At 39.7% G+C, this 19794-nt stretch overlaps 1 protein-coding gene across 1 annotated transcript in view; it reads right to left on the bottom strand.

The window, feature by feature from the left end:
• Nucleotides 1-19794, bottom strand: part of LOC122816190 (radial spoke head 10 homolog B-like) — a 1099140-nt gene that overhangs the window by 1024683 nt on the left and 54663 nt on the right. Inside the window, exon 2 of the mRNA XM_044088939.1 lies at nt 14066-14358. Coding sequence (XP_043944874.1) covers nt 14066-14322 — 257 coding nt within the window. The 5' untranslated portion in view covers nt 14323-14358. The remainder of the gene's footprint in view (nt 1-14065; nt 14359-19794) is intronic.

The following is a 19794-nucleotide window of genomic DNA, read 5'->3' as shown; positions in this document are numbered from 1 at the left end:
CTGTAACCTTGGTCTATAATGTCCAAAATCCATTTGTCCTTTGTCAGTCTGTGCCAATTGTCTGAAAACAGAGATAATTTTCCGCCCAAAGGAGCTTCTGTTTGCTCCTTGGTCAGCGGAAGTAGAGGAAAGTCATTGAGATTGTCCCTGTGGGGCAGGAGAAACCCCTGTGTCACTTCTTTGGTTTGCTGGTTGCCATTGTCGTCCCCTGTAGGAACCTTTGTATTGTCCTCTTCCTCGGCCACGCCTGTTTTTGCCCCTTTGAAATCTTTCAGGGTTAGGAAAGGACCAGTTTTTAGAAGGCCAATTCCTGCTGAATCTGGGTGGCTGAACCTGGAGGAAATCTTTGACTGTCTGAACTGACTTGGCTTTTTCCTCAATGGACTTTAACACATCTTTAGCATTAGCACCAAAAAGCTTGTTCTTTTCCAAGGGTGCATCAAGAAGTTTTGCCTTAACATGATCTGGTAGAGGTTGTTCTTTTAACCATGCATGTCTACGAATGACCGCCCCTGTCATAGCTGCCCTACATGAAGCTTCCAATGCATCATATCCACACTGAAGAAAGTGATTGCTAACTTGCTGAGAATTATGTACAGCCTCCTGCAAAGACTTCCTATCTAAAGGTTCAAGGGAGGCCAAAGTTTTCTGTAAATCATCTAACAGGTAATCCTGATATTGAAACATATGAAAGAGACAATTGAGAGCTCTCATAGATAAAGTAGTGGAGGTGTAAACCTTCTTCCCCCATCTCTCTAATGACCTAGCTTCCCTGTTGGAAGGCAAAGGATTTTTGGAGGTGGTAGCTGAAACCCCTTTCGGTCCCTGTGAAATTGTTTCTAAATCAACAGCATGGGCCCTAAAGAAATGAGAATGTGTTTCTGGGACCCTATAGTATCGGTCAGGCTTGGCAGGAGCAGGAGGAAAAGTATCAGGGGTAACACTGGAGTCAGAGTATAGATCATCCAAAACATCAAGCACAGGAGGTATAGCTAAGGGCCTGTGTTGGGGCTTTTTAAGGAAGGTTCGAAGGCGCTTTCTGGAATCAGAATATTCCTGGCCTTGCCACTTAAAATGTTCCCTCATGGAATGCAGAACTTCCCCAAAAGAAATATCCTCAGGAGGGGAGGACGAGGGGATGGAGTCCTCAGCATCTGAGTCCTCATAGGTCTGGAAGGGCTCTTCCTGGCTATCGGAGTGAACAGAGTCCTCAGAATCTTCATCTGGAGGGAGAGGGTCAGAGGGCTCAACCCTGGGCCTAACTTCCCCAAAAGAAATATCCTCAGGAGGGGAGGACGAGGGGATGGAGTCCTCAGCATCTGAGTCCTCATAGGTTCATAGGTTCATAGGTTTATACTAGGCTATCTGCCCTAAGGCATTTATAAGCCTAGCCCAAATTATTGTGGCTTACGCCACCCCTTATATGAAAAAATACTGTGCCCATTAGTTTGTTGTGCCTCTGTCCAGCAGTGACCCAGAGATGATTCCCGGGGTAAACCTACGATCTCCCATCCACAGGTCTAGATTTCTCTTGAACAGAGTCAGCGAGGTGCTCTGCCTCACATGGACCGGGATTTTATTCCACAGCATAGGGAGTCTCTGAGTGATAAATCTATCCCTCCAGCAAGTCCTATTTATATCCGTGCTAAGGTTTAAGTCGCTTGCTCTAGTGGTTTTGGTGGATTTGGATTTTTTGAGGTGGAGCATGTCCATTAATTCCGGGTTGGACATGGCCTTGTATGTCAGGCACATGTCACCTCTGAGCAGACGGTATGCGACTGAATAGAGCTGGAGTTTCTTCAATCTGGCAGCATATGACAGATTTTGGAGTCCCTTTATCCTTTTGGTGAGGAACTTTTGGGGTCTCTCCAATTGCTGCAGATGTCGGGTGAGATACATCCCGAATGGGGCATTGTACTCGATCATTGGTCTGATAAGTGAAGAGTACAGGGGAACAATGACCTCACTAGATCTGGATGTGAATCCCTTCATGATCAGGTGGGCAATGTAGAAGGTCTTTCTAACCACTTTAGCAATGTGAGTGTCAAAAGAAAGGCCACTGTCAACCTGGGTCCCCAGGTCCCTGATAACCTCTTCTGTGCTTAGTGGATTGCCACCTATATGGTAGCTTGGGGTTACCTTGTTTTTCCCGAAGGGTATGACTATACATTTTTTGGCGTTTAACTTCAGGGCATGGCTCTGGCACCAGCTATCTGTTTCCGTGAGTCCCTTCTGAAGGATATCCGTGTCCGATGCACTTTCCACTATCGCCCAGTTTGCAGTCATCTGCAAACTTTGTCAGCCAAAGTCCTCCCATGTTGGCCTGTACTTCTGAGAAGTAGATGCCAAACAATAGGGGGCCAAGGACCGAGCCCTGTGGGACACCACTTGTGACCGGCTTGGAGTCTGACACAGCGCCAGCAACTCTAACCCTGTGGGTTCTGTCCTTAAGCCAGTTTGCAACCCATCTTGTGACATATGGGTTTACATTTAAGCTGGTAGTTTTTCTACAATACCCGAGTGGGGTATTCTGTCGAAAGCCTTTGCAAGGTCAAGGTAGGCTGTATGGCCTGCCTTTCCCTCATCAATGGCCTTGGTGACTATTTCGAAGAAGTCGACCAAGTTCAAAAGGCATGATCTTCCCTTGACAAAGCCAAACTGGGTCGGGTCCAATGTCTGCAAGTCCCCTATATCTTTGTTTATGAGCTCCATTATGATCCTCTCCATAGCTTTGCAGACTAGACTTGTTAAGCTTATGGGGTAATTACCAGGGTCCGTAGAGGCGCCACCTTTGTGGAGTGGGACCACAGTTGCCGTACGCCACTCCTTGGGCACGTATCCTGTGGTAAGGCTGAGATTAAACAGCTGCCTTATGTGCGGGTTTAATTCCACATTTAGCTCGTGTAGCACACAGCCGGGGACACCATCCGGTCCCATTGATGCTGTGTTTTTAGCTTTAGAGAGAGCAGCTTTCACCTGCGCATTTGAGATGTCCGGGAGGCTACACTCGGCTGGGATAGTTATCTCTCCTTTAGGGGAGAGGGGTGAAGTTTGCACTGAACCTGTCTGCCAGTATGTTGGCAATGTCTGTGGGTTCAGTGATTTTTGTATCATTTTGGACTAATTCTGAGCATATCTGTGAGTTTCCACCCAGGTTCCTAACATAGCTGAAAAAGGCCTTATGATTGTCCTTTGAATCCATGGCAATTTTTCTCTCAAAATTGGCCTTAGTTGATTTTATGAGTGCTCGTATTTTTTACTAATAATGATCAGGGGTGACTTCCCTTTTATGGATTTTGTTCTATCATGTAATAGCTTTCTCCTCTTATTGTAAAGTTTGTTAATGGCTGGGGTCCACCAGACTGGACGTTTGCCCTTTGTGGAAAGAGTCTTGGTTTTATTTGGGATTGCCTGATCCATGCAGTCCTGGAGGTGTTCATAGAAGGCATTTGTAAGGGCTTCCGCAGCTTGGGTTGTGGTTTCCTCTGACTCAGGGGCCTTGAAGGATACCACACCAGTCTTGAGTAGTGTGAAGTTTGCTTTAGAGAAGTTCTTCACTATGGTCTTTTTGTTTGGGGTGGGGGCGGGATGTGGATTTCCAGTGAGATTAGTTTATGATCAGATCTCACCAATGAGGGATATACTTCCGGTGTGGAGCATTTTGTCCCCATGTTTGTGACAATGAGATCTAGTATATTTTCTCCTCTCGTGGGAACAGTGACTAGCTGTTCCATGGCATTTGAATTTATGAACTCCAGGAACCGTTGGGCTAGAAAGTTAGGGCTTGAGTAATGTTCCCAGTCTATATTCGGGTAGTTGAAGTCACCCAATATGATGGTGTTTGGAGATACATTTATACCCTCCAGTGTCTTCAGGAAGGCTGTGTGGGGTTCCTGAGTTTGAGAGGGTGGCCTGTAGCATGCTACAATTTGTAGAGCAGTTTTGCCTATGGTTAGTTGCACCTGGATGGTTTCCGAAGCTTCACCAAGGCAAGGAAGGCAGTAAGAGTGGAAATCCTTATGAGGTATTTGTCTGGAAGGGCTCTTCCTGGCTATCGGAGTGAACAGAGTCCTCAGAATCTTCATCTGGAGGGAGAGGGTCAGAGGGCTCAACCCTGGGCCTCTTATCAGGAGGAGGCTGGTATCCTCTCTCAGGATGGGCCTGGGAACCTCTGATCATGGAAATTAAGTCTGCGGCCATAGTCATGATTTGTGTTTCAGGAGTAGGCTGAGGTAAGGCTTTAGCAGTAAGGTGCTTGGTCTTGCTGGCTGCCTTAGCACGTGTGTAGGCCTTGATAGACATGGACATGGGAGGCCTAGCAGCTCCACGTGTAGGAGTGACCTTATCCACAGCAATGGTCTCGGGCATTTCCTCGGTTTCAGTATCCGGAGGAAAATCAATAACTGGCGTCGGTGTGGTCTCCGGTATCGGTAATGTGGTGTCTTCGGTTTGGAGCGGTGAGATAACCACCTCAGAGGGGACCGGGGCACTCGCGGTTGGTTTTGGCATAGTGTCGGTGGAAGACGCGGGCCAAGGATGTCGGTCCCGGTCTTTTCGTTTCTTAGGAGTCTGCGATGTCGGTAGTTCCGACGGCATTGTATAATCAAATTTTTCGCCGAAAAAGTCTTCAGCGAACTCCGCCCGGTGCCTGAGAGTGCGCTTATTGAAGCGAGCACAGGCGGCACAGGCCGAGACGTCGTGGTCTGGGCCAAGGCAAGGAAGGCAGTAAGAGTGGAAATCCTTATGAGGTATTTGTTTACCACAAGACAAACAATTCTTTACTTTTTCAGTAATTTCTGACATCGGCTGAGGTCAGAAAAGGTCCCCAACGGGGTACTTAGCTTTTTTGATGACTTCGGATCGAAGAATACAGGAGCTGACCGACCGGCACTTGCGAACTGCTTCTGCTTCGGGCACCGCGCGGCAAGAAAGACTGAAGAAGATGGCGTCGGCTGATGCTTATGTACTCCAGCCACTCTGACGTCGGAGAGAAATGCGACATCAGCCGACGTCGGACCCAGACTTTGGAATCCGGCCGACCGAGGGCTGCCTGAGGCAGGACAACCCATATGTTATGACTGCAGTTGCATTCTTGAAGGACATCATCTGGTTAATACCAATACAACTTTTGAAAAGGATGGGGAAGATGTTTAATAGATTTTGAAAAAATATATTCTTCTGCAACACCAATTTTTAGAATTCCCAACTGTCAATATCATATTAAAGAGCATGTTTGCCTCTTTTGAGAGCAAGATGAGTATTATGGTATCTGTGTCCTCTTCTAAGGAAAATGCTTTTTTGTATAAGTTAATTGTTTCTGTGACTCAAGTGACTACCCACTGTTTAAAATGTGCTTATGATTTTGCTGATACCACTTCTAGGAACAACTGAATTTGGCAGCCACTTTTAAATCAGATCATATTAAATACCAATATCTATCGGGTCTATATTACATTAGCGAATGTTTAAAAAAGCAAATGCTGATTTATCGACCCTCTTTAAGTAAAAGCTGAAAATCCTGAACACTTGGAACAGCGATTTTTCTCCCAGGGAAAAAAATCGCTGGGCTGTTTTTGGGACTTTGACATTTCCTCCATTGTGGTGCGATGTCGGAGTTGGTATATTTAAGTAGGGAATTGGGGGGGGGCAAAGCCCCCCACTTTATTTACTGTTCTGAAGGTTTTTTTTGTGGAACAGTGATTTTTTTCCCCTGGGAAAAAAATCGCTGTTCCAAATGTTCGGGATTTTAGGCTTTTGCTTAAAGAGGGTCAATAATTCAGCTTTCACTTTTTTAAGCATTCACTGATTTAACATAGACTCTATCTATCCCCACAAAAAAAATGTCCATTTAGATTATTGCCAGAGGTTTTAACAAGATTAAACTAGATTAGATTTCAAAAGAGGAGAATACTTGGGGTTCACTTTCAAAATTATAGTGTGAGATCTTCCATGTAGCTCATCCAGAGCAGTCAACATCTTGTAAACCTACATGTATTACTCCATTGTTCTCTTTCTTCCATTTCCATTATAAATTCAACCAACTGCACTATGTCTGAAATCTCTGGAGCTTCACTTTGCTTCCTCCTCCTAGTTATCTTTTTCTTTATAGTTAACCTATTATTGTTAGCATTTACCAAACTCCCTGTTCCAAAGCAGTATCTTCCCAGTGCCCCAAGAAGTATCCTCTCTTATCCAATATATTCTTTCATCATCTCTCATACTACCTTTGAGTCCATTTAGATCTTCTTTGAGTTCTGTGAATCTGGAGCATCTCCAAAAATATGCTACCAGCCCAGAGATCCCTGAAATCATACATCCACAAATTTCCTATAATAGTTGAGAATATTCTCTTTAACCTGCTAGGGGTATGAAAATATGTCTGTAAACACTTCCAATCAAATATTTTAAAATATTTTCATCCAAGTGCTTTCCCTGGAGACATATAAATATCCTCCAGCTGTGTTTCTCTTATTGTACAATTTAACTGAGTTTCCTGCAATGCCTTAATCTTGTTTACTACCCACTTTCCCTATTCCATCATTATTTATATAGTGATTAAATTATCATTTTCCCCTCTTTCTTTGCCTTTTCTGATATCTCTGCTCCAGTTTACCAAACATGAATATTTCTCCTCTTTCTGTTTAACCCACAGTGTATTCCTCATCTTATTTTTCAACGATATGTACTCTCTCTTTGGTACTCAATAAGTTCTTGCTCCCTTCTCCCAATGAATCAGTCTTCCCTACTGTATTATTTGTTCCTAGTTATTATAATCCTGTCTTCTTGCTTCTACACCTAAACCTACAAGTATTTTCCCTGATCTTCCTGAGAGCTTCCTGTAGTAAATATCTTGACTCCAGATCTTTTCGCATTTCCTTTTTTAATTTCTTCATAATTAGTTGTTCCAGTTTTTCTGATTTGTGTCCAACTTAATTCTTCCAAAATATAACTTTCCCTATCCAACTATTCCTCTTCCTCAACATCTGTATCCAGATCACCTCATTCCCCATAACTTGACACCTTTCAAAAACATTAGTTGTGCTGCCTTCACATTCTTTTCTAAATCTGCAGCAGCTAACACCCCTTTTCCACTGAGTAAAGTTATCTTCCCCATGCCAAACATGGAGGGTTCCCCCAAAATAAACTTCTCATCCAATTTGTAACACCTTACTATCTCACCTTTGTCTAGTGGAATCCAAAAGGATTTGACAAATAAAAGATATGCAGTAAAATATGCTACTTTTACACTTGCATTTTCTGATACATCTCCAGGTTTAACTGCCCCATTTTTATAAATTAGCTTTTTATCTTAGACACTGACATCTTTTAAGACTGTTTACAGGGCACCTCATATGAATCTATTATCCATATACCCAAATATTTCATCTTTTCCTAGTTATCTAAAGTGGGACATTTTGCCTTGTATAACTTCTTACCATCACTGCCTTCATTTCATCCAAATTTATTTTATATCTGGGTTGTTCCCCATACCCATGCAGTATTTGTAATATACTGGCCAGATCCTTGTTTGGCTCTCTCAATGAAAGAATAATGTAATCTGCATATAAGGAGAGCTTCAACTCCTTCCAGCCCCATTTATATCCCACTACTTGAGAGTTCCTTTGTTAGGGGCCCTGAATACATTCCAAGCAAATGGGAAGACAATGGGCATCCCTGCCTCAGCCCTCTCATTAACTCTAATTTGCTTGACAGATTAGTAATCACCTTCACCCTTGCCCTTGAGCCGTTACAGATATTCATAGGGATGCTACCAGTTCCTGCAGTATTCCAAATCCTTTTAAGGTTTCAAGCAAAAATACCCACTCCACCTAGTCAAAGGCCTTCTTTGCATCTAAGTCATTATCATAACTAGTTTTCCCCTTTTGAGCATCTGAGAATATTGTCAAAAGTTTTCCTAACACCTACAAACTAACACTAGTCTGGGTGTATTATATTGTGTAGTACCTTAGCCAACCTATTTGATAGGATGGCTATGAATACTTTACAGTTATTGTTAGGAAATGTCACCGGTCTACAGAAAGGTAGATTCAGTGGGTGCCTTCCTTCTTTTCTCAAAACCATTATCATTCCATCTTTCCATGGCTTAGGGTTGTTGGCATGTTGGCAACACCCTAGTCATTTTCACCCTCACTTTGATTGATTTATCTCCTCCAAATTTCCACACTTCTATACAGACACCATCTAAATCTTGAGATTTCCCTGTGGCCTGCCTTTCTATGACCACTTTTATCTCTCCTTTAGTTAGCAGGCCCCACAGATCCTGCTTTTGTTCCTCAGTCAACCTCAGAAGAGCAAGACCCCTCCGCCCCAGTAATCCTTCATCTTTTGTATAATTGCATTCCCTAGTATTGCTGTCTTGTATAATTCCTCATAACACTCCTGAAATATCTACCATGATATCCACTTATCCCCCCATCCTTGCTTGCCTTAATTAACACTTTCTGCTGTCTTAGTCTCCCATCTAATGCTTTAGTGGCTCTGGCATTGTTCATAGTGATCTGTTGCATCCTAACCTTATTTTCCCCTATCTCCTGTATTTCCCTTTTCATTTGGAGCAAGCTCCTGTTTTCTTCCAGGGTTCATGTTTTTCTTCTCTTCTAGAGCTGTCTTAATAATTTTAACAATCTTATCTTCTGTTCCTCCAATTTCATTTCCTTCTGAATGTCACATGTTACTATTTTTTATATATTTCCTCTCAACATTTTCTCAACTCTCCCCTGTAATATGCACAATTGCCTATCAGCTCCTCTATGACCTGCACTTGTATCCATTGCCTATATTTTATATTTGCCATTTAATATGTTGGAAATCTTCAGTGATGCTCTCCCAAATGTTTGAGCCAAAACTATTATCTTGGCATGGTCAGAAACATTATTAGAGTTATCTAAATTTATTTCACTAAATTAATATAGTTCTTTTAGATAAACATCTCATCAATACATAACTATCTATTATGCCTTGCTGAACAGAAAGTACGTCCCTGTTCCCTTCCCTTCTGCAGTCTACCTATGTTAAATAACCTGCCAATATTCCAGCATCCTTTGACACCATTATTTCCAGTTTTGTCAATGATATTCTGTTTTTCCCCTCTCTTTGTTTCATGCAACTGAAAAAGCATATACAATCCTTGGTTATGATTAACACACATTAATGAAAGCTTAATATCATCATTAATGACCTGTCGATATGTCATTATCCTTTAGCTGTCCAAAACTATATACATAAACCTGAAACCAAACAATCCTAGCTATGCACAAAACCACATCCCTTTCCAAGGTAGGAGTATTTGCTCCAGATGTGATGCCTCCAAGGTCTTATGTCAATCAAAATAGATGGCCACAAAAAATATCAGAGACACTGAAGTCTGTGAGAGCACCTGCTTCTTCAGGCCAAAATCGCCCATCAACAAAACTCAAAAGTCCTTTCTCAAATCAGGGAAATCTCCTTCTTCCTCCATGGGGCACCACTGAATACTCTCTCTCCTCATTTCAGTGATTTGCTTGTGCAGAGCTAATGCCTAGTACGTACACTACAAGTTCTGATAATTGTTAATGTACTGACATATTTCTTCTGTTATCATAAATTACCTACACTCCATAGCAAGTCCCACTGCTTCTTGGTCTGTACCACCTTTGCCTATACAATGTGGGTAAGCAACTCTTAAATCCAATCTCTTAGAAAATTCCAAGAATTCAGCTAAAATATTTCCTATACAATGTGGGTAAGCAACTCCTAAATCCAATCTCTTAGAAAATTCCAAGAATTCAGCTAAAATCTTTTACAAATATTCAATCTTTTCTTTAAAAATTCTTTAATTTTGCTAAATGTTTTATTTCCCTGGTTTTCTCCTCCACTGTTACCCATTTTATTCCACTCATATTGTAACTACAGATACTCATGCTCCCCCAGAATGTTTCAAGTGTCATGCATCTGCCTACTATCTTTTAACACATCCACTCTCTGCTGCTTAGAATTTTCCATTATCGAGAAAATAATGGGGGGACCTATTAAATGCTTATCCATACGAATTTCTCAACACTAATTATTCCTGTCGCATTTTTTCCCCCAGCTTTCAAATCTTTCTCAGCCCTACTTAACCTATAATCTTTTGTAACCAACTTAGTGCTTGTATCCCCTATCCCTGTTTCAATGATGACAACTGCCCTCCTCTTTTGGGCCACACCAAGTGGCATGCTACTCATGTAGTCTCACTAAATTCTCAAATCAGCTAATTCTCCCATCTAAAGTTTGGAAGTTAATAATAAAGGGGAAATCTAAAGTGAAAAAAAAAGTGGATAATCACACCTGCAGTTTAGTTAAATGAAATATACCTTTACCTCTTCATTCTGTACAATATCTTAAACCTATCAGTTGTTATCTACCTTGATCTCATCCACTGAACTTTCTTTTCACTTAATACTTAAAATCTATTCTACCTCAATGTACTCATAAGTAACCTTACTTTTCCATTCTCCCACAATGTCCCCACTTACCTCAAACTTAATGTTACTTTATTAAGACTCATTCATTCATTCCCTTGTCCTTGGTCTGCTGTTTTTGTGTCAGGTCTGTCCTGGACTTCAAAGTGGAAAATTTTCTAAAAATGGAGAAAATTTTCACAGGGTCTCCTCCTGCTTGTCCCTGCTCATCAGAGCCTGTGAATCTCTGTTGATTTGTCATAGTGGTGAATCCACAATCATGTCCAGTGTTCAGTTCTTTCAGTGTGTCCTTCAGGGAATCAAAAGACCTTGCTCCACTTGTGAGCCTAATCTGGAGTTTTACTTGTTAAATCATTGTGAACTTTATACGCTTGGCCTTGCATCTTGAATGCACAGGTATTAATGTAGATCTTTTACGGGCTGCAGTGGAGTAGTCCACATAAACAAAAACTCTCGGGTCAGGCTTTCACAACAGCAAAAGCATTTTCTCCCTTTGCTGGTAGGTAGCAATGCATACAATAATTTGCTAAGGGTTTGCTAAGTCAGTTAAATTAAACTGGGTCCATTCTACAATTTTAGTGGCCAAAAATGCTATGCAACCTCTCCCCTCCAGCCCTTTAGAAAAAAAAAAACACAATTATAAAGATCACTCAAGGAGGAATAAAGTAACATCCAGTAAATCTATTTTTGCCTTGTTGCTACCTTTGCTTTCTGGACATCATCCTCATTTACCAAAGTTTGCGTAATGTCCTAGTGCTCTTTTACAGCTTTTGTTACCTGTTTCAATTGTGTATAATTATCCATCATGTAGTTCTTGATCTTTCTGTTCATCTTTTGCATTTCCTTAAAGATGGTAAGGATAGTCACTTCCTATACTTCCTCCATGGACACGATGGCTTGGGAGATAGTCTTTTTCCCCTTGTCTTTCCTGCTGTGCTCCAAATCAACTGCTTTCTTCATTTGGACCATTCTGTTTGCCTTATTTCTTATATATGTCAGAATCACTCTACAATTTATAGAACTGTTTGTAGTGAACACAGATTCCCCCATAACTACAATTTAAACAATTTAAGGTTTGTCCTGGTGGAGCTCTGTATCCCCAAGTCTTAACTTGCCTGTGCGACACCAGAAGACCTACAAGTTACTTAATTTCAAATAAGTCAGTAACCAAGCACAGAAAGAGAGAGAGAGAGAGAGAGACAGTGTGTGTGTGTGTGTGTGTGTGTGTGTGTGTGTGTGTGTGTGTGTGTGTGTGTGTGTGTGTGTGTGTGTGTGTGTGTGTTTGTATGTCTCAAGTAAGTTAATGGTAAACTACTGCTCTTTAGCTGGCACTCATGACCGACTGCCAAGTAATCACCATCCATCCTCTGCCCATACCTGCAAAACTAAAACAATGTTTCTTAATCTACACAACTGCCAAATATGTTGGACCCTCAATTCTTCACACAACTTATAAAACAGTCAATTTAGCTGTGCCAAACAGACTGTGCAGTACCACAATAGATGACATTCCACAGATGATTTCACACTCCTCAGGTGCTGGATCAGATGTTCCCAGCTGTTACAGATAACTGCTAGGACACCTCTTCTAATGGTGGGGACTTGAAGACATACCTTTTTTGATTGTACCTGTCTACAGAACTGCTGGGTGACAAAGAGGTCTACGAGACCTTTTGTCTGTGAACCAATACAATGCAGTTACCAATGTTAGACTGAATAATTTGCTAAGGGTTTGCTAAGTCAGTTAAACTAAACTGGGTCCATTCTACAATTTTAGTGGCCAAAAATGCTATGCAACCTCTCCCCTCCAGCCCTTTAGAACACAAAAGCACAATTATAAAGATCACTCAAGGAGGAATAAAGTAACATCCAGTAAATCTATTTTTGCCTTGTTGCTACCTTTGCTTTCTGGACATCATCCTCATTTACCAAAGTTTGCGTAATGTCCTAGTGCTCTTTTACAGCTTTTGTTACCTGTTTCAATTGTGTATAATTATCCATCATGTAGTTCTTGATCTTTCTGTTCATCTTTTGCATTTCCTTAAAGAAGGTAAGGATAGTCACTTCCTATACTTCCTCCATGGACACGATGGCTTGGGAGATAGTCTTTTTCCCTTGTCTTTCCTGCTGTGCTCCAAATCAACTGCTTTCTTCATTTGGACCATTCTGTTTGCCTTATTTCTTATATATGTCAGAATCACTCTACAATTTATAGAACTGTTTGTAGTGAACACAGATTCCCCCATAACTACAATTTAAACAATTTAAGGTTTGTCCTGGTGGAGCTCTGTATCCCCAAGTCTTAACTTGCCTGTGCGACACCAGAAGACCTACAAGTTACTTAATTTCAAATAAGTCAGTAACCAAGCACAGAGAGAGAGAGAGACAGTGTGTGTGTGTGTGTGTGTGTGTGTGTGTGTGTGTGTGTGTGTGTGTGTGTGTGTGTGTGTGTGTGTGTGTGTGTGTGTGTGTGTGTGTGTGTGTGTGTGTGTGTGTGTGTGTGTGTGTGTGTCTCAAGTAAGTTAATGGTAAACTACTGCTCTTTAGCTGGCACTCATGACCGACTGCCAAGTAATCACCATCCATCCTCTGCCCATACCTGCAAAACTAAAACAATGTTTCTTAATCTACACAACTGCCAAATATGTTGGACCCTCAATTCTTCACACAACTTATAAAACAGTCAATTTAGCTGTGCCAAACAGACTGTGCAGTACCACAATAGATGACATTCCACAGATGATTTCACACTCCTCAGGTGCTGGATCGGATGTTCCCAGCTGTTACAGATAACTGCTAGGACACCTCTTCTAATGGTGGGGACTTGAAGACATACCTTTTTTGATTGTACCTGTCTACAGAACTGCTGGGTGACAAAGAGGTCTACGAGGCCTTTTGTCTGTGAACCAATACAATGCAGTTACCAATGTTAGACTGAATGTCAGCAGACCAACAGATACATACTCTTCCAGGTATGCTGGGTAGACTGCTTTTAGCAGTTAGGAAATGCCTAACTTGTTGGTAAAAATAGATCATATCATGCACCTGAATGTGCATTTTGTGTTAGTTTTTATTGTCATTCATTACTGGTTGTCATTTAATGTGCATTAGTTTTTCTGAATAGTTTAGATAAAGGCTATGTACAGAGTGGTCCACTGTGATTCATGTGCATATCTAATTAAAATAATAATGCCAGATAGGTCACTACCTATGACTGCTACCAAAAGCAGTTAACACCTTTATCCAGCAAAATAACTTTCTAGTGCTACAGATTCAGTATCCATCACCTTCATAAACTTTTGCCCATTCCTGCCATGGAAGTGACATTCACTTACTTCATGAAGCCTATCAATAGATACTACCATACCTTTCTGCATGCACACATTATGGTATGATTTGGCTCTTCATACCCTCATCACTCTTCTGCCAGCAGATGCATAGCCAGTGACACCAGATTTCTCAGTCCACTTACTATACTGATAATAATGTTTCTTTTTCTTACAATGTAATGTTATGTTTTGTGCATTTTTACCACAAGTACAGGGAGGATCTTGTTGAAGAATAGAACACCCTAATAGTTACTTCACAGCAACATGCATTCATACCTTTCCACAATCAGCTGGGTGAGAATAGGCTCCTCGTAGCATTCCGGTGTTGGCTCACGGATCTCTATGCTCTTCAGAAGTTGTGAATCCTCCAGCACTGATTTTGTATCAGCTTGCTGGAAGTCATCTCTTGGCGTCACAGATGGCTGCGCAGATGAGCCTATGTTAATAGCATCCTCAACTTTACCTGCAATCACTCCTTCTGGAGGAGGCTTCTCTGTTTTCTTGCCTTCAGACTTTTTCTTGTCTTTGGCCATCCTAGCTTTGTGTAAAGGATGTACGTGTGTTTAGGTCTATGTTAAAATAAAAAAAAAAAATAATTATTTCTCCTTTCAGATTTTCAGATCATATACAATTTTTATTTATTTATTTATTTATTTATTTATTTATTTATTTATTAACTTTTGATTGCTTGCTTTTAAGATATTCAGTGACATTGAAGCTTGTGCATGTCTATGGCCAGTCAGAGACATGCTATTCAATAATAAGGTTTTTAAATTGATTTACACATACACTTTGATAACTTGAGTTGACAACATCTGGGCAGAACCCATTTACAAAGAGGACCTCAGGGGAAGGTTCTGTGGACAACTACTCTTACATAAGCATTCATGACAAACTTTAAAATATATTACTAAAGCATATGTAGTGAGTCTTCACTAGCAATCAAAAATAAAATAAGTTAAGAAATGCCTGCAAACAAACATTAAAACTCTACAGTCAGTAAATGAATGAATGGTCAAACATTATCTATAGGATGAAAAAGTAAAAAGCACAATGCTATAATTTGAAGGTATACTAAATAAATAAATTGCACACATTTACAAATAATCACGTATCAACCATTTGTATGCACTGGTAGGGTGGCACAGTGGTGCAGCGGATAGTGTTGTCGCTTCACAGCAAGAAGTTCTCCCGTTTGATTCTCAGCTGTGGTGTCTTCAGTGCAGAGTCTGCATGTCCTTTCTGTGTTCAAGTGGGTTTCCTTCCACATTCCCAAGACATGCAGTAGGTGGACTGGACACATTAAATTGGCCATAGGTGTGCGCATGTGGTGTGGAATAATTACCACGGCAGGGCTAGTCATCTGAAGGTGTAAACCTTGACTCTAAATGACTGTCACTGTTGAAATGGCACCCTGATCCTATGTGCAAAAATGGGAAAAGGGGGTTGTGGATGTATTAATGGAACCATTTGTATGTACTGGTGTTGAATAACTGACACATTTAAAGAAGTGGCTTCATTTGGTTTTGTCAGATGTAAAAATGACTATCATATAAATTCTGGACAACAAAAAGTACAAAATACTAGAAGTAACTGAGTGATACAGCAATTGGAAAACACAGTAAATATATTACTCTGTATGAATGAAATGCTGATCTTCAGCTTTAAGAAAGGAGACACGTGGAATAAAGTCTAAGGCAGGTTTTCAGTTATAGGATTTAGGAGGCAGGCATGATATCATGTAGGTCAAGACAAACTATAAATTTTACAATTTATTCTGAATTTCATAATTCTTTCCTGGATACTTCAAAGTTTTGGATAGAGTATAAATTGCAAGACATGCTAATCCATGTCCATGTTATAGTTAACCAGTGACATTAGACTTTGTCAGACTAATTTATATAAAGACTTAATAAATATCATCTGACAAGCTAAAGAGAGCCTAACTTGCCACTGAATTTGTTAAATCTGCACAAAGCTGCATATCACGCTTAAATGAAAATATCATTTGCTTGTGACATAAATTATAGATTAGAACCATCCAGCATGGCTTTGTCAGGGAATTACAGTGTTGTGCAGTCAGTAAAGAATTTGAAGAAAATTTGGATATCCTGTTGTATAATATGGGAGAGGTTCATTTTTTGGGAGACAACTTGTCAACAATATTTTCAGTGAGTTTGTTTCCCATTTTAGAAGTAGGTCAAAACTGTAGTTGTTATATTTAAAAAAAAAGCTTAGGGATGTACCACATTTGTTGGGAGCATACTCAAAAACAAAACAATATTTGGCTCCCAATAAAAAGGATCAAATCCTTTCATACCTGTTAGCTTTCTTCACCAAAATATGCAATATCATGTGTGTGACAACTGGGAAGAATGAGGATATATGACAAAACTTCAAACAATATTCCTGCGAGTGTGCCAGAAAAAAGTCATATATTATAAAGAATGTGTACAGAGTGAGAGACAGCAGCTTCAAACTGATATGTCTTGCATTATGTTGTTATACTCCCTTACAGAGATATTGACAGACATATAAAAATGTTACAATTTTTATATCAGAAACAAAAAAAATCATATTTGTAAAGGTTTGTTACATAGAGATAGTGTACTGGGCTCAATTTGCCCGATGCCATCTTCAAAATAATATGCAGCCTCACTCCCTTAGAAAGAAATTGATAAAAATATGAAAAAAAAATCATTATTTTTGTATCTGAAACATAAAAATATAATGGCAGGTATGTTAAATAAAGATTAAAAGAAAAGTCTGCCTTAGAACTCATTCATTGTACCTTTATTTGCTGAGCTATTTTAATACCTCAAAATAACTCCAAGTGTTTCTTTTACAATTGTAATGTGTTTCTCACAAAATGGCAGATGATGGGGCCTGCCTCAATAACATGATCTTGTTTTCTTGCTTTCATTCCTTCTTCCCAGAATTCATTGCAAGTCCTCTTTATATAAGTCATGCTAGAGATAAGGAAGTAGTGCTGTTTTCTCATGCCTTTAAGACAGAATGGCAGGAATCTAACATACCTTCTGTAACAGAGCTACATCTATGTTTCCCTGACTGAGCCTCATTTATGTGTCTGTCAGAGCTTGTTCTATGCTATAAACAGCTGTTAGCTACTTCTAGCAAAAGAAAGCAGGTAAATAGCAAGCTTTTGCAAAGTGATTCTTTTGTAGTTCTAAAAGAATTGAAAGACTTCCCCCAACATTCTCATGCTGACGTGTGAAAACTCTCACTGCAGTAAATATTACTTCCTGTATCATGCAAAGGTGATAAGTAGTACGACTTCAATGTAAGTTTGTCTGCTACTTCCCAATGCCTTCAGTGGCAAGTTTTTTCTCTGTCATGAATGATGCAGAATTAAAATGTGTTTTACTAGTTCCTTAATTATTTCTGTCATGCCCCCCCCCCTTTTTTTCTATTTCGTATTTACTTATACTTTGGTAACCAGTGAACTGGTCCCAGGACCTCTTTCAGCCACAAATCAGGCTACATTGGCAAAGATAATAACAAGTAATAAATGCATAAATGCATTTAGCAATACAAAGAAATATAATGTGACAGTGAATTAATAAAACATTAAACAACATTTACTAAAATGTATACATTAATAATGCTTAACTCTACTATGTTAACTTTATTATAAATAATGAATTGTATGCACCCATATTACACACACAGACACACACACACACACACACACACACACACACACTAGATTTACTACTGAAATCTTGAAACTGCATTCATTGACCGGCCTCAGTGTTGACTCAAAATTCAGAAAACCACAACATCGAAAAACCAGCAAACTCGAAACAAAATACATCAACACCCATAGTTCAATGTATTCGACATAGCAGGAGGTGACGTCAGTCACCCATGCTATGTACCATAAAGTACTGTGACACTCTATGATCAACGACACATGAATTTTACTATTCTGCAGAGGAGCAAATCCCCCTGAACCCCCCCATGTGGGGGATGTGCCCCCCACACCTCCTGCAAATTATATATACCAATGCCGAGATCACACTACAGTGAGGAAATGGGTTAATTCCCTGCTCCTCACAAAACCATGATCTCCACTCAAAAGTTCAAACTCAAATACTCTAACTACACTACCCCTTTGATGTTGTATAGTCAACGCATTTGGGTTCGCAAAACTGCCTACTGAAAAACTACACTTTGGCAATGTCACTCTCGACCGCCTGATGTTTGCTAATGTGATTGTAAACCATATATATATATATATATATATATATATATATATATATATATATATTAGGTGTGTGTGTGTGCTTGTGTATATGTGTATGCATATATAAATATAAATATATATGTTTGTGTGTGTGTGTGTCTCATGTACATGTGTACAAAGCATATGAGTGTGTGTGTGTGCATATGTGTGTGTGTGTGTAAAACAAAGTAGATTATATGCCTGTGTGTGCTTCATGTCCTTCAAATAAAAACAAATTAAAATGGAAATGTTGTGTAACTATATATGTGTGTCTACACATAAACATGCATACACACACACACACACATATATATATATATATATATATATATATATCTATATATATATATATATATATATATATGTGTGTGTGTGTGTGTGTGTGTGTGTGTCTACAAATGTATGTAACATAGAATACTATACATGGGATGCAGTACTGTGTTTAAATGCACATGTTTGACCGTGTCTGTCTGTGAGTGTGTGCATTTAAACACAGTTAAGTACTTCTAATTTCCTTTTCTTAATATTTTTAATGCAAGGGTGCGTAGTAAATGTATGCTAAAGTAAATTCAGCTGTTTATTATGGTTGCCATTAATGGTCACATTTCCTTTGTGGACTACAAAATGCTCATGCACACTACCATTTTAGGGATTGACTCAAAGTCAGTGGGAATCTCTTACCATGGATCTGTGTATACCAGATATGCATCCTCTCTGGAAGGATGTCACAAAAAAACATAAAATTCCCTTTTATGAACAGTATCAGTGCACCTAGTTGACAGGGTTGCCACTTGTCTCTCTTTCTGCAGTTCTGTCCAGTGGGGGGGGGGGGGCTTCAAAATGCTAAATGTATTGATATTTTACAAGAAAAATATTTTCTGACTTCTCTAAATGTCACATAAATCTTTGATACTACATTTAAGTTATATTAACATATAAAATCTTATAAATAACCAACATTTAAAGCTTAGCATTTAAATACTGTTTTGCTACTTATGTACATTTGTCAGAAGTGGTGACAACTGTTTTTAAACCCTTGAGCGATCTAATTGCTTTGTTTTGCTATGAAAGGGGAGTGTTAAATTCTCCTCTCTGCAATAAAAACAGTGGAAAACAGTTCCACAGCTTTCTGTCTTTTTATAGCAGCTGCTGTATTCCTGACATTAGCAGGATTAATTGCCCATCTAAGACTGACAGCAGTACCTGACAGGGTAGACTACAGACTAATATGTGACTATGGTATGTCATGCAGGTGAAGACAAATTCCTCTGCAAAGTATATGAGAAGTTAAGCTTGAAAAAAAAAAAGTAGGTGGGCTTTCCCTTTCTTTGATTCCAAAGCAAGGAAATGAAAGTTTTAAAAAGTACAAGCATGTTTCTGGTACCTACACAATACTGGAACCATACTGTAAGGAGAAAAGAAAAAGATTTGAGTTAAACTGTAGGAGAGGCAGAGTTTTCCTTTAAGTACTGTGGCCAAATTAGCCAAAAGAGGTTGGGAGGGTGGCCTAATGGTTAAGATGTTTGCCTTACAAACACAAGGTGCAGGGTTCGAGTCTCACAAGGGATAATTGGCTAGGCTTAAAATGGCTCACAAGGGCAGTTAGCTTAGTACTTACCTATGAACCTAAATGATGCAAGCCTCAGGATATTATCTCACCCACCATATTGCCATGCTCCTTACAAAGATCATTGATACAATTATGAAAAAGATCATGATTTTCATATATGAATAATAAACAAACCACTATACTCTGCAA

The sequence above is a fragment of the Protopterus annectens genome, chromosome 12.part0 (genome assembly GCF_019279795.1).
Source record: "Protopterus annectens isolate FY-2018-M chromosome 12.part0, PAN1.0, whole genome shotgun sequence".
In the NCBI taxonomy this organism is placed as follows: Eukaryota; Metazoa; Chordata; order Ceratodontiformes; family Protopteridae; genus Protopterus; species Protopterus annectens.
This window is presented reverse-complemented; position numbering and strand designations above follow the sequence as displayed.